The sequence below is a fragment of the Schistocerca serialis genome, chromosome 6 (genome assembly GCF_023864345.2).
Source record: "Schistocerca serialis cubense isolate TAMUIC-IGC-003099 chromosome 6, iqSchSeri2.2, whole genome shotgun sequence".
NCBI lineage: Eukaryota > Metazoa > Arthropoda > Insecta > Orthoptera > Acrididae > Schistocerca > Schistocerca serialis.
In genome coordinates this window covers 414,046,208-414,060,974 of record NC_064643.1, presented here as the reverse complement: position 1 = coordinate 414,060,974, position 14,767 = coordinate 414,046,208, and the positions used below count along the sequence as shown (strand labels likewise).

General features: G+C 42.2%; 1 protein-coding gene across 1 annotated transcript in view; it reads right to left on the bottom strand.

Annotated features, from left to right (window-relative positions):
• LOC126484896 (dynein axonemal heavy chain 10) overlaps nt 1–14,767 on the bottom strand; it is a 1,141,797-nt gene that overhangs the window by 216,301 nt on the left and 910,729 nt on the right. Inside the window, exon 56 of the mRNA XM_050108495.1 lies at nt 55–218. Coding sequence (XP_049964452.1) covers nt 55–218 — 164 coding nt within the window. The remainder of the gene's footprint in view (nt 1–54; nt 219–14,767) is intronic.

Below are 14,767 nucleotides of genomic sequence, written 5' to 3'. Positions count from 1 at the left end.
ACGCATATTAAAGCGATATACAAATAGAAAAATAGTAATTATGAATGTGAAAACCTGAGAAGGAAGCCAAGCTGCAGGACATGCTCTTGCTGATTTCTCCAGGCTGACACTGCCCTTGATAAAGAAGTCAAGTTGCATTTGACTAACTATCCCATCACTCTGTTGTAGTTTTGTTGTCATTTGAAATGAGAAAAGCAGTTTATGTTTCTCAAAAATACCTGGAAGTGAGATGGTCTTGTAGCTAAAATGTTAGACTGAGCAAATATTGAACAAAATTAAAAAGTAAAAAGAGCATTAACTGTCACACACTATGTAATTGTATTTATACATTATCTTAAGCATCATGACATGTGATCTTCATGCATATGAAGCTCCTTGTATTAATAATGGGAATTCATTTATGTAAAGCTCCTTATATTGAAATATTTAGTATGGTGTTCTCAGTCTTCTTTTACAGTTAACTATATGGACTAGAACATGACATGAGAGTGTCAGAACTGGTCATTTTGTGACCTTAAACTATAACTAGTGCAAATAAAGGGAAAAATATATTCAAAATATGGTTATATTTTAATAAAAAATAGATGAATTTGAATTACAAGTTAAGACAAAGTATTTTATTTTAAGACATTTAACCCATACAAATATAAAAGAAGATATCTTCATGATCTGGATTCAGCAGCAAGTCACTCTATCTTCACTCCTGGGCACAAATATCATCATCAGTATCACAAAACGGAAAAGGGAGCTACCTCAGAAAGACAGTTAACATGTTACATGGCCTATCAGAAAAATAATTGTGCCAGCTACATACAGATCAGTGCACAGAACCCCTGATTCACCTGAAATACCACTAGTTATATTGAGCACTGGCTGTACAATGCATCAACACATGGGCAGCCACCATACTTCCAGACTTGGTTGTGGACTCAACAGTTAGCAAGCAGATCAGCAGTTTGGAATTACCATGCGCCTTCAAGATGTGTAGCAACCAAGCCTAACTTCTCTCTATGGCTTACTGAGACAGGTCATTACATGTCAAAATGAAAATTTTAACATTAACAGTTGTACAAAGATTTCATAAAGACTCAAAGATCAATTTTTCACATTTATTATGCCCCTGGCATAGAGCATTAGTGTGCTTCTTACTTCCTTCTATAAAGTTTATTTCATGTATAGTTCAGATAAACCATTTTTATCATACTAGTTTTGACTGTGTTGACAGTATCAATAGTCCATAAATAATTCTTCACCATTAGTTTCACCAAACGAAACAACATCCCACTGACGCTCACTCAGAAGTACTGTACAAGCCTCAAGGAAATGTCTCCTTGCACGCTTTGACACAGCCCATAGCCAAGAAATGTTTACAAGCTATTGATATTGCCTAGAGTGTCAAAACTAATAGAGGCACTAAGCAATCGATTTATGGATTGCCCCAAATAAACTTCATAGACATGGATAAGTTTACGTTGACTGTGCCATATTCAGATAAACGCTGTCCATGTAAGATACAAGGTACTACCCAAAATATCCAAGAATTTCATTGTAGCAGTCAAACCAGTAGCAGTATGATATTCTGCTGCTAGATATATTAAGATATGCATCCTATCTACTGTAGCACAGACTTGTGTCATCTGTGGCACATGCAGATGTGATTGGTTGGTTTGGAGTATAAAGAAACCAAAGTACAGAGTCAGCAGTTCCTTTTTCTTCATGCTAACAAGGTTTGAGCTATAACAATTCGCAAAAGGAGTTGGGGAAAGGAAAAGGGCAGAAAAATAACAGGGAACCACATGGAAAGAGAAAATGAAAGAAGCTCACCAAAAGGGAGTTAAAAACAATCCCAAAAGGAGTTGGGGAAAGTAAAAGGCATAAAACTAAATTTGAATCACACTGAAAGACAAAATGACAGAAGCTAACAGAAATGGGAAAATGTACACTAGAAAGAAAAGAAGTGGAAGGGGTTAAAATGTAGCAGATGGCCAATGCTTGTTGATCACAAGAATAAAAAAGGATGAGCCAGCCACTCTGCAACACACTAAAATCTCCAGCCTAAAGGAGAAGGCAAGATGAATACACATAGGAACAACAAGAATACCAAGGCAAACAATTAGCAAAGAAAGAGTGAGGAAGAGTTAAAATGGAGGGATGTTGGAAGCCTGGGAGAGAAGGCCAGATGCAAACCCTTAGATTGTGTGATAAAAAAACCCCTTACAAATAAAATGTAAAACAACATCAGCTATTGAGGCATTGTCACCCAAAACCAAAAGGAGGGTGCTGGGAAGGTCACAAGTCCATCACAGAGCAGCTAAAATTGGGCAGACCAACAAGATGTGGATGACAGTCATGTGGGAGCCACAGCAGCACCAAGGTAGGTCCAGGTGACAGAGGAGGTGACCACGTGTTAGCCAAGTATGGCCGATGGGGAGCCAGCAAAGACAATGGAGTTCTTGTGAGTGGCTTGCGTGGATGACCACCACACATTTGTTGTCTCCTTGATAACACATAGTTTATTTGGTGTACTGAGGGTGTGCCATTTATTATCCCAGATCATGAAAACTTTGTGGCGGATGATCGATTGAAGATCAGTCTCCAGCAGGCCAATCTCCAGAGTTGGTTTACTGGTAGCCTGTTTGGCCAGGTGGTCAAACAGGTTCATTGCCTGGCATCCTGACATGTCCTGGGGTACAAATGAATGTCACTGAACATCCACTGTTGCTGAAGGCATTAAGAGATTCCTGGATAGTCAGTAGCAAAGGATGGAGAGGGAAGCACTGGTTGAGGAGTCACTACAGATGACTGGACGAAGTCACTACTGATGATGAAGGTCTCCATGGCACAGGAGCACATACACTCAAGAACATGATTTATGGATACCAACTCTGCAGTGAAAACACTCAGCCAGCCAGCAATGAGAGCTGTTCAGTATGTCCAGTGTGAGCGTAAGTGGAGCCCACAAGACTATCAACCATCGATCCATTGGTGTAGACTATTTCTGAGCTCTGAAACTCACCAAGAATAGAGAAAAATTGCTAGCGGAGGGCCTGAGCTGGAACTGAGCATTTTGGGTCTTGCAATAGGTCAAGACAAGGCTGTGGCTGAGACATGGACCATGGAGGTGTACAGAAGTTGACCCACAGGAAAGGCGGTAGAAGGAAAATATCAAGTTCAGTAAGAAGTGAATGGACACAGACTGCAGGGGGATGCCCTGTTCTGGGCCGCCATTGTGGGAGATGGATCGCCATGTTAGGAAAGACAGTTATTTGGATGGTGAGGGGAGCTATGAATGTGGGTGATATAATTTGCAAGCAGCAGTTTCTGCCGGAAATGCAATGGAGGAACGCCAGCTTCCATGAGAAGGCTGTTCAGTGGGCTCATTCAGAAAGCTCCCATCATGAGCCGAACAACAGAGAGGTGGATAGGGTCTAGCAGTTGCAGTGAAGAGGGTGATGCTGAACCATACACCAGGCTCCCATAGTCAGTATGTGACTGTATGAGGTCTCTGTACAGCTGCAGCAGTGTAGGGTGACTAGCAGCCCAGTCAGTGTGGCTCAGGCATCAAATAATATTAAGATGCTGCCAACACTTTTCCTTAAAATTATGAATATCGGAAAGCCAAATTAAGTGGTTGTCGAAGACCAGTCGCAAAAAGTGGTAAGTCTCCAATACATCAAGTAGTTGGTCATCGAGGTAAAGTTCTGGACGAGGCGAAGAGTATGATGATGACAGAAGTGGATCACGCAAGTCCTGGTGGCCAAAGACTGAAAGCAGTGAGTAAGGGCGCATGCCTGCACCTTTTGTATGGCTCCCTGCAAGTGCTATTCAGTTACGCCAATAGAAGAGGAGCAGAAGGAAATACAAAAGTCGTCAGCATATAGGAAGAGAGATACTGAGGACATTACTGCTAGTGCAGCAATTAAAAAGAGTGGGACCCCATTCTCTTGGATATGGGATGAACTGTGGGAATCACCAACATGAACTCTGAAAGTGGGGAGCAACAAGAAGTTAAGTGTAAAAATTGGGAGTGAGCCCCAGAGACCCCACTCATGAAGAATAGCAAGGATGTCGTGTCAGCAAGTGGTATCGTAGGCCTTTTTTAGGTCAAAAAGGAGAAAATAAGGTGGTGTCACCAGGAAAAGGCTTATCCAATGGCAGACTCCAGGTGGAGCAAGTTGTCGGTGGTGGAGCGAAGGCCCCTAGACTTAAGGAGCCAGCACAACCACAGGCTCACCATACATTTGAGCAGCTCGTTTAGAATGTTGCTGAGGCAGATAGGATGATAGGTATCCAGATCTAGTGGGTTCTTACCAGGCTTTAGCATTGGAATGATGATACTTTCTCACCACTGTGATGGGAATTTGCCATTGGTCCAGATGCAGTTGAAGATGGTAAGGAGGTGGCACTGGTAATCCGCTGACAGATGCTTAATCATTTGAGAATGGATATGGTCTGACCCAGTTGACAAGAGCACTGAAAAATTCCCACTCACTGAAGGGAGCATTATATGGGTCAGGGTTGTGTGGAACAAAAGATAGGCATTGTTGTTCCACTTGCTGTTTGAAGAGATGAGACAGGGTGGTAATTCTCAGACACAGAGGTGCAAGCATAATGTTCATCAAGATCCTCTGCGATTATGTCGGGATCAGTAGACACAGCTCCATGTGCGGAAATTCCAGGTACACCTGTAGGAGTCTGATATCCGTAAAGTCATCGGAGCTTGGTCCAAACCTGGGAAAGAGAGGTTTGTGTTCCAGTGGTGGAGACATATCATTCCCAACACTCCTTCTTCTGTCGTTTGATGAGTAGGCAGACCTGGGCATAGAGCCATTTGAAGGCAGTGAGGTTTTCCATGGATGGGTGGCACTGACGACATTGGAGGGCCTGCCTACAGCCCTGAACAGCTGCAGAAATTTCCAGTGACCACCAAGGCACCTGAGGAATGAGGGATTGCTGATTCAGCTGAAGCAACAAAGGTAGTAATGATGCTGTGGATTCCTTCATCGAAGTTGCCATGAAACAGAGATTAAACGGTTGTGGCAGCATTGAAAGCAGCCCAGTCAGCTTTAGTAAGAGCCCACCTGGGCAAGAGTCCAGATGAATAATGTTGGGAGAGGAATAGGAAGAGTGGAAAGTGGTGACTACCACACAAGTTGTCATGAGCTCTCCAGTGGATATATGGGAGATGACCAGGACTGCAAATGGAGAGATCAATGACTGAGTATGTGCCTTGTGCTACACTGAAATGTGTGGAGGCACCTGAATTGAGGATACAAAGGTCGTGTTGAGTTAGTAGGACCACGACATCTTTCCCACAGCCAGTAATCTTGGTTCCACCTCATAAAGTGTTACAGGCATTAAAATCACACAGAAGTAGAAAAGGTGGGGGGAGTTGCGAAATTAGTGCAACCAATACATGGTACAGCACTCCACTGTCTGGAGGGAGGTAGGTGTTACAGATGGTAACTTCCTGCATTGTCCTCACCCCAACAGCCACAGCTTGTAATGGTGTTTGAAGGAGCACAGGTTTGCTACAGACAGAGGTAAGGACATAGGTACAAATGCCACCTGTCTGTCACAGTCAGTCAGTATGGTTTTTGTAGTACCCCCAATAGCCACAAAGGATGGAGGTCAGCATTGCAGGAAAACAGGTTTCCTGAAGAGCAATGCAAAAAGCAGATGTAATGCTTAAGAGTAGTCGTATCTCAGCCAGGTGGGAGAAAAAACTGCTGCAATTCCATTGGAGAACGATGCTTCCTATCTTCTGGGGAGGCATTAAGGGACCAAGGAGGAAGATAATGCCTAAGGGTCACCTGCCGCCACCGGTTGAGCATTCACAGCCAGTACCATTGCATCTGAGGCATCAGTGAGATCTAGGTCCTCAGGGGATGCCAGAATCTCCACTTCGTCCTGTTAGGTAGTGGTAGTGTGGGGGACACTCCAGCCTCCCATTTTCTAACAGACCTCTGCTTTGTTTGTTTGGCTTCTTGCCGCTCTTTAGGGGATTGCTGAGAGGGCTTCTCGGAAGTAGCTTCAGGGACAGAGGAAGACCATGAAGCCCTTCGACCAGCAGCCCGTGGCTCTTTCAGGCACTGGCTGGTGTCCAGTTGACCACAAGGGGGGATTATGGAAGGTAGAGTCCCAAGGGACCCCTTCCACATGAGAGGAGCCGGAGGAGGCTGTTGCTTCCCCAGTTGGGGGCAGGGGACAATGTCCCCAGCAGTTGGGGGGGAGGGGGGGCAGTGCTCCCAAAGTAGAGGCTTTGGAATCAACAGAAGAAGCCAGCAGGAGGGGGAATGAAGATGGGCAGACCGGGGGGCCCACTGGAGTAAGCTTAGATGAGGGATGTAGTGGCATCATGGAGGGCAATGACGTCATAGCAGCAGCATAAGAAGATAGCACTCGAACAGGGTTCAGCTTTTCGTATTATAGCTTAGCCTCGCAGTAAGACAGTCCATCTATGGTCTTGTACTCAAGAATTTTCTGCTCCTTTTGGATTACCAGGCAGTACGGTGAGCAGGGGGTTGGTGCACTCCACAGTTGACACATGTGGGAGGAGGCGCACATGGAGTTGGTTCAAATGGCTCTGAGCACTATGGGACTTATCATCTGTGGTCATCAGTCCCCTAGAACTTAGAACTACTTAAACCTAACTAACCTAAGGACATCACACACATCCATACCCGAGGCAGGATTCGAACCTGTGACCATAGCAGTCGCGTGGTTCTGGACTGAAGCGCCTAGAACCGCTTGGCCACTGCAGCCGGCACACATGGAGTATTCAGATGCAGTGACTGTCCGTTGTCTCTACATGTGGTGCTGGAATTGCACCAGGAAACATTTGTCTGAATTTCCAGCACTTAATGCACTGCTTAGGGGGAGGGACATAAAGTTTGACATCATATCGGTATACCATCACCTTGACCTTTTCAGGTAACGAATCACACTCAAAGGCCAAGATGAAGGAACCGATGGCAATCCTATTGTCCTTAGGCCCCCTATAGATGTGCTGAATACTCCATCATTCTAAATTGGAATTATCTCATTGTCAGACTGCAACAGGTCATGATGAGGAATAATTCCCTGGACCATATTGAGACTTTTATGGGGAGTGACCGATACAGGAATACCACCCAGTTTTTCACAGGTGAGTAATGCCCGCAACTGGGCTGGGGATGCTGTCTGAATCAGGACTGACCCATTGTGCATTTTGGATAATGCTGTCACTTCTCCAAACTTATCCTCCACATGCTCAACAAAAAACAGAGGCTTCATATCCAGAAAGGAGTTCCCATCAGTTCTGCTGCACAAGGTGAATATGGCTCTCTTCATTCTGTAGCCCTATGTTCCTCCCATGGTGTTGCTAGGGAGGGGAATGACTTGGGGTCATTTGTCACAGTATTTTATTCTACCTTCCCTTTCTTAGAGACCGCTGGGGTCATTTGGTCCACAGCAATAGATGACTTTATCCGCTTCATTGCAGATCATTTGCCCCTATGCCATTCACTCCGATCAGTGGATCCCCCCACGGGCACTACCCAGCCACAGCAAAGGCCACCTGGCACAATGGCCATCACTGGGAGTTCTGATGCTCCAAGAAGATGGGCATCTATTTCTTGGCATGTGTGGGGAGTCAGTAGGTCAGGCGCCAGCAGTGCAATTCCTGTGTTGACAGGGGGCTACCACTAAATGGGTACATGGTAGCCCTACCACAGTGGACTGGCTATCATGCTGGATATTGGACATGGAGAAATCCAGTATTGTCATGGGGGTGAAAAAGAACAGTAGACAACGGAAGAAGATGGCATATCCCGGAACATGTCCTTGCCCAAATAGCTGAATTGCAGGTGGAGATGCAGAGTCATGACAATAAGAGGTGCAGGAGGTCTGATCTAACAGCACTATGGATAAATGGTGCAACACATAAGGCATACTCTCTCAAATGGCCTGCACTTCTGTAGAATTTTGAAAGTGGGAAGTCAAACCATAAGATGGGACCTTGAACTCATTGGGCTGAAAAGTGTGAGACTCCTTTTGGTTGCCTTATACCTCGGCCTGTTCTAGCCCCTGAACCCACAGGGGAGTGCAGTTATGAGTTTTGGTGGAGCATGTCAAGACATGTTTCAGGGCTTCTGTGAGTTGTGAAATGGATAATGTGAAGGAGCAAAGGATTTTCATCAAATTCTCTTTCCAGTTGAAGAAAACTGCAGCTGATACCCACTTCATGCTGACAGAGGCATTTGGTGAGAGTGCACTGAGTCAAGCAAAAGCATCTGAGTGTTTCAAGCACTTCAAGGAATGCTGAGAATCTGTGGAAGATAACAAACATCCTGATTGATTGTCAACATGCACAACACTGCAAATGATCATGAAAGTGAATGACATGAATTATAAAAACCGAAAGCAGACAATTTGTGACCTTTGCAACAGACTTAGGCTGTTGTATGATAGATGTAAACGAATTCTAGCCGATGAACTGAACATGACACAAATTGCAGCGAAGTTTGTCCCTCACATTCTCAGCATCAACCAATGAAACTTCAGGATTCAGATAAGCACAAAGCTGCAACAAAGAGTTAGAGAGTGTCCAAACTTTTTATCCAGAGTCATAACAGCTGATTAATCTTGGGTCTACAGTTACAATCCTGAAAAGAAGCAGCAATTATCACAATGAAGAACACCATCTTCTCCAAGGCCGATAAAACTCGACAGGTTCGCAGCAACTTGAACCACTGCTGATCATTTTTTTTGACATTGGAACAGTGGATAATGGGTTTGTCCCACCTGGTTAGGCTGTCAATGGATACTTTTAGTGCAACATTTTGAGGCAACTGAGCGAAAATGTTTGTTGGAAATGGTCAGAGCTGTGGAAAAAGAAAAAGTGGTTTGTACACCATGACAACACACTAGCACCCACCTTGTTCATTGTGAAGGAATTCCTGGCCAAGAACAACATGGCAATGTCCACTACCCTCCCTACTTGGTAGACCTAGCCCTGTTCCCAAAGATGAAAATCACATTGAAAGGGTGACTTTTGACTTCATTGAAGACATCCAAGTGGAATCACAATGAGTCCTGAACACAGCTCTGGACTTGCAAGAGTGCTTCCAAAAATAGGAACAACACTGGGATCTTTGCGTACATGTCTGAGGTGACTACTTAAAAGGTACAGAGGACATTAGGACATAATTACTCTTTTCTGATCTTTACAATGACATTCTTGGATATTTTGGGTAGCACCTTGTATGTCTACTCGCATTACGTTCTTGCATATTAGTGCTACAGTTTGTGACCCGCCTGAAGAGCCAAGCACATTAGCATATCATTTCTGGGATTTGGGGAGGCTCATCAGCAATGGGTGGACTCTGGCAGATTAATGATGAGGGATGGTGTGATGGCCAGCCTTGAAGTGCTTTTTAGGCAGTTTTTCACATCTGACTAGGTGAATACGAGGCTGGTACCTACATACCACCTCAGATATATGAACTGAAAATATTTTGAAAACTTTCTCACACTTTCACATGTAATAACAGTAGATGCACATAGATGGGATACATAAACTCCATCCCAGGGGAAATGGGTGTAGACAGGAAGGGCACCCAGCCAGTCTCTACAACTAACACTAGCACATCTAGCATAACATGACAGTCCTGTGAGGACATGGCATAAGGCTAGGAGAAAGTAGAATGCTACAGATTGAGCATCAGTTATGAGTGAATTGTGGAAGATCATAAAGGAATTGGGTGTAGATGTCATACTAGTCTATTCTCACCAGAAAGACAAGACTGCAATAATTTTGCTTGAACATAACTATATTTTATTTATTTATTTAGTCATTTGAACATATGTAGTGTAATGTACAACATTATATTGGACTTCTCTCTACTAATTACAGAGAACAGCTATCTAGATTATACATACTCCCACAATTTTTAAATTATAGAAGTTACAGACCTATAAATTTACCACAATTCAAGTATTCACTTACTGAATAGAAGCACCACAGACCTTTTCTAATACACCTTTTAAGCATTAATATTTAGTATCTATTTTATACCATTTGTCAAGTTATTGAAAAGTTTTGTTCTCATACAGCACGCTTCTTTCCAACACAAACTTATCTTGGCTAGGAGTACATGAAAGTCATTTTTTAATCTAATGTTGTGCTTAAGTAACTCACATTTTTTTTCTAACACTATTATCATCTCAAATTACATTTTGCGACTGAGATTAGTGCGTCAAAAATAAACATGCATGGTACTGGCTGCAATTTCAACAAAAAATATTGTTTTGCATGACTATCTATCTCTGCTTCCTGTAATAATCATAATGGCTCTTTTTTGTATGCTGCAGGTCCCCAGAGCTGCTGCGGAATTTTCGTAGATTATGAGACCATATTTTAAATGTGTATTAAAATATGCATGTAGGCACATATTAATGCCTGCATGTTAACAAAACCCCTTAAAGTCTTCAAAAGATGGCAGCTTGGCATTAATGTGTTCAGTATATTTGTCCCATTTTAGGTCACTTTGAATCCAATTGCCAAGAAATCTTGTTATTACTTGATTCACAATGGGCTGTAGGTTGATGGTGATATTTGGATAGTGTAGGATATTGTTTTGAGAGTTATGGAAATTTAATGCTACTGTTTCCCTGTTGTTTATTGTAAGCTGATTCATTACCAACCATTTACTTAATATATTTGTAACAGAGTTTACTTCATGTAGTTTCTGGTTTTACTAATACTGTTGAGTGATCACCATATAGGATTATTTTGTGTCAATCAACATGTGCATCCACACCACTGATATATACCAGAAAAAGAAGAGATCACATCATCAACCTCAAGGTACGTCATAGTTGATAGAGCATTCTTCTGACAGGTATTCTGTGACTATTGGTGCTTTTTTATCAACATGTCTGATGCATATATTTTTGAATGAAACCATTCATTCAACAGTATCCAAGTATTTTGACAAAAGTTATGTGATTTACTATGTTGAAAGCTTTAGTGAAGTCAAAAATTTTCCTCCTGTTTGCCATTTTTCATCAGTGGCTTTTAAAACAGTGGCTATGAATTCATAGACTGGAATCTTGGTTGTCTTCTTACTATGGAAACCGTGCTGAGAATTGGATAATATATTTATATTCATAAATTCTATTAACTTATTATACATTTTTTCCAGTACTTAAAAAAATAGGATATTAATGTAATGGTGTGACAGTTTATCAATTTATCTTAGTTGCCAGTTCTGAATATAGGAATAACTTTGGATGTATTTTATCTGATCTGGAAAGATGCCCTAATGAACAGTTACAGAATTATGTGAGTGAGGGAGTCATTTATATTTGGGAAGGAGAGTTGTTATTGAAGTAATGTAACCATGCAATGAGCATGATGTTACACTAGCGATGTGTGATCCATAATTCAGTTGGATTATCACCTGAAAATACATAATGTACTCTCATGTCATTCATCCACACTTTTATAAATTAGAAGCTGCAAAAATGTATGGATGTGGAGAATCTTACTTCACAGGTGCCCTGTGTAAACACTAAGCCAGCGCTTTTGCACAGCATAATGACTGATTAGAGTATAATGCTACAAACTGTTATTCAATAACTGGATCTGATTGTTATCAACAAAGAAGGGTAGTTTGATACATTTGTAAAATTGTATTGACACAGAAACCAATATACACATTCCGCTGGCAAATCATATAGTTGCTAGTAATTTTACATAACAGGGTGTTAAATGACACATGACAATTAGCAATCTTAGTGTCATAATGTTTTGTGCTTCATACAGTTTTGATGTAGTATCAAAAAATGGAAAAAACCAGTATGGAACGTAACAACAGTATGAAAAGGATAGCTGCTACTCACATATATAGCAGAGACGCTGAGTTACAGATAGGCACAACAAAAAGATTGTCCAAAAATTAGCTTTTGACTAATAAGGCCTTTGCTAAAAATAGACAACATACACAGACACACTCACACAAATGCAACTCACACACACGACCACAGTCTCTGGCAGCTGAGGCCATTGGTTGAAAGTTCATTTTCTGACAATCTTTTTGTTATACCTATCTATGACTCAACACCCGTGCTGTAGAATGAGTAGCAACTATCCTTTTGACATCTTGGGTTGTCGGGTGTTCTGCCGGATATCAGCGTCGTACTTGCACGATATTTCGATCATTTAGCTCGAGACTGGAGAAAAATGGCCAGCTGTCATTTCTGGATGTACTAGTCCAGAGGAAAGCAGATGGATCAATTGGCCACAGTGTGTACCGAAAACCAACACACACTGATTTATATCTGCAGGCCAGCAGTTGTCACCACCCTGCACAGAAGAATGGGGTTCTGAAGACTTTGGTCCACAGAGCACGTGCCCTATCAGACCAAGAGAATCTACCCATAGAGATAGAACATCTCAAAACAGTTTTCTCCAAGAATGGATACACGGACAGACAAATTGAGAGGGCACTCCGACCAGCCACTATACCACAGGTTCCTGAAGAGGACCAAGATGAAGCAAAGAAGGTGGCATATCTGCCCTATGCTGGCTCTATTTCTGCCAGAATCAGTAGGATCCTGCGTAAACAAAATATCAAGTGTGTTTTCTGTCCCTCCAACAAGATCGGGGGACTGCTGGGGAGTGTCAAAGACGACCTGGGGTTACGAAAACCAGGGATTTACAATATACCTTGTCAATGTGGCATGTCCTACATTGGCCAGACGACAAGAACTGTGGAGATCAGGTGCAAAGAACATCAGAGGCACACTAGATTAAGACAGGTGACTAAGTCAGCCATTGCTGAACACTGTCTAGAACTAGATCATGCCATGAAGTATGAGGATACCAAGATTCTAGCACAAACACCCAGATTTTGGGACAGTGTTATAAGAGAATCGATTGAGATTAAAATGGCTGACGATCTTATGAATCGAGACACAGGGTACCAGCTAAGCAGAGCCTGGGATCCGGCTCTGAAATTGTTAAAGGAGCAACGGGGCCAGCTGCAACACTACACAAACAGAAGAACCAGAGACATGGAGATGGTAAACGAGCCCCTGACGGACTGCCAGGAGCACCAGACCGAAGATGGAACACCCAAAAGTGGGACTGGTGGGCGCGGACCGCAGAGGGAACATCCAGAGCCGCAGCAGACGAAAAACGGAGCAGCAACGCTCCAACAGGTCGTGGTGAGCGGGCGCGGACCGCAGGGGGAACGCCTGGTACCCCAGACCATAGATGAAGCCCCCAGGAGCGGGTTTGGTGGGCGCGGACCGCAGAGGGAACACCTAGAACCGCAGCGGATGGAAAACGGAGCAGCAACGCTCCAGCAGGTCACAGGGAATGGGCGCGGACCACAGAGGAAGCGCCTGCAGCCATTGGTGGAGGGGGAAGGCCATAGGCATAAATACTGGACCAGGTCCACTCGAGGAGCAGTCTCAGGTCGCACCTGATGAAGGTCTCGAGCTACGTGACCGAAATATCGTGCAAGTACGACGCTGATATCCGGCAGAACACCCGACAACCCAAGATGTCATTAGATCGCCGGGAAAGCCTGAAGAGATACAACTATCCTTTTCATAATATTTTGAGATAGTGTCCTTATTCAGATAATCCCCAAAATTTCAGTGCATACCTATGTGAATACAAGAAAATTTCACAAATTTTCAGACGTTAATGAATATCATGCATAGCATCTAGAGCTGCACGTTCTACAAATTACAGCAGTAGTATCTGTTTTGGAAAATCATTACCCCACAATTAAATTATGGCTATATACTTAATTAGTGAAATATTTCCCTTTTTTCTTCTTGTTTACCAGTTTGTTCTTAGTAAGCCTTTCAAAGTGTAAGATTGTATCATAAACATAGCTCTTATGAAACTCACTCCTGTGACACAAAAATGTATTTTATCTCCACACTAACTGCTATCTGTTATACAGTGCTACATTTAATGTCTTCTTTCAAAAGCAGTGTATATTTTCTGCATTTGTCATAAATTTCCACTATTTTCAAGTTTCTTATATTAGTTTGCTGGTGATCATAAAAAAGAAGATGAGTGCTCAAAGTTCCAAACAGCTTCAGGGACTCAGTAAATTTTATCTCATATTATAAAGACAAAGAAGTCCCATGTAGATCAGGATATTGAAACATGCACTTGTGAGTTAATATTTGGAAATGTAATACTTGTGATTCTTACAAAATACACTTCTCCACTAGGTAATTGGGAAACTCTCATGAAAGTATCAGTCATTTATTGTGCTGTCTATCAAACAGGAAGAAGGAATTTACTAATTTGTGTTGATTTTAACATAAATTTCTTGAAGGAATCTAATAGGAAAAGTGATTTACGGGTGCTGTTGCCCACTTATAATTTAGTATCAGTAATAAATTTCTCTAGCTGAGATGCTCAAGATTGTAGTATTCTTTCACACAAAGTATTCATATGAGAAGTAGACATTAAAGAAATGCATACTTATCCTGTTGTAAATGAACTATTGTATCATAATGGACAGTTAGTCACATCATATACCTTAACAATATGTACAGTTCAGAAACACTCAAATAACACAGTGAGGCTCATTAATGACAAAACTACTGAATTGAGATTGAAAAACAGTGATTGGGGTGAAATATAAAACGAAACTAATGCTAAATTTAAATTCAATACATTTCTTACTGAGTTTGTATCCATTTTTAAAAGTAGTATTTCTGAAAGGATTTAAAATTAAATGTAAGAATGGGA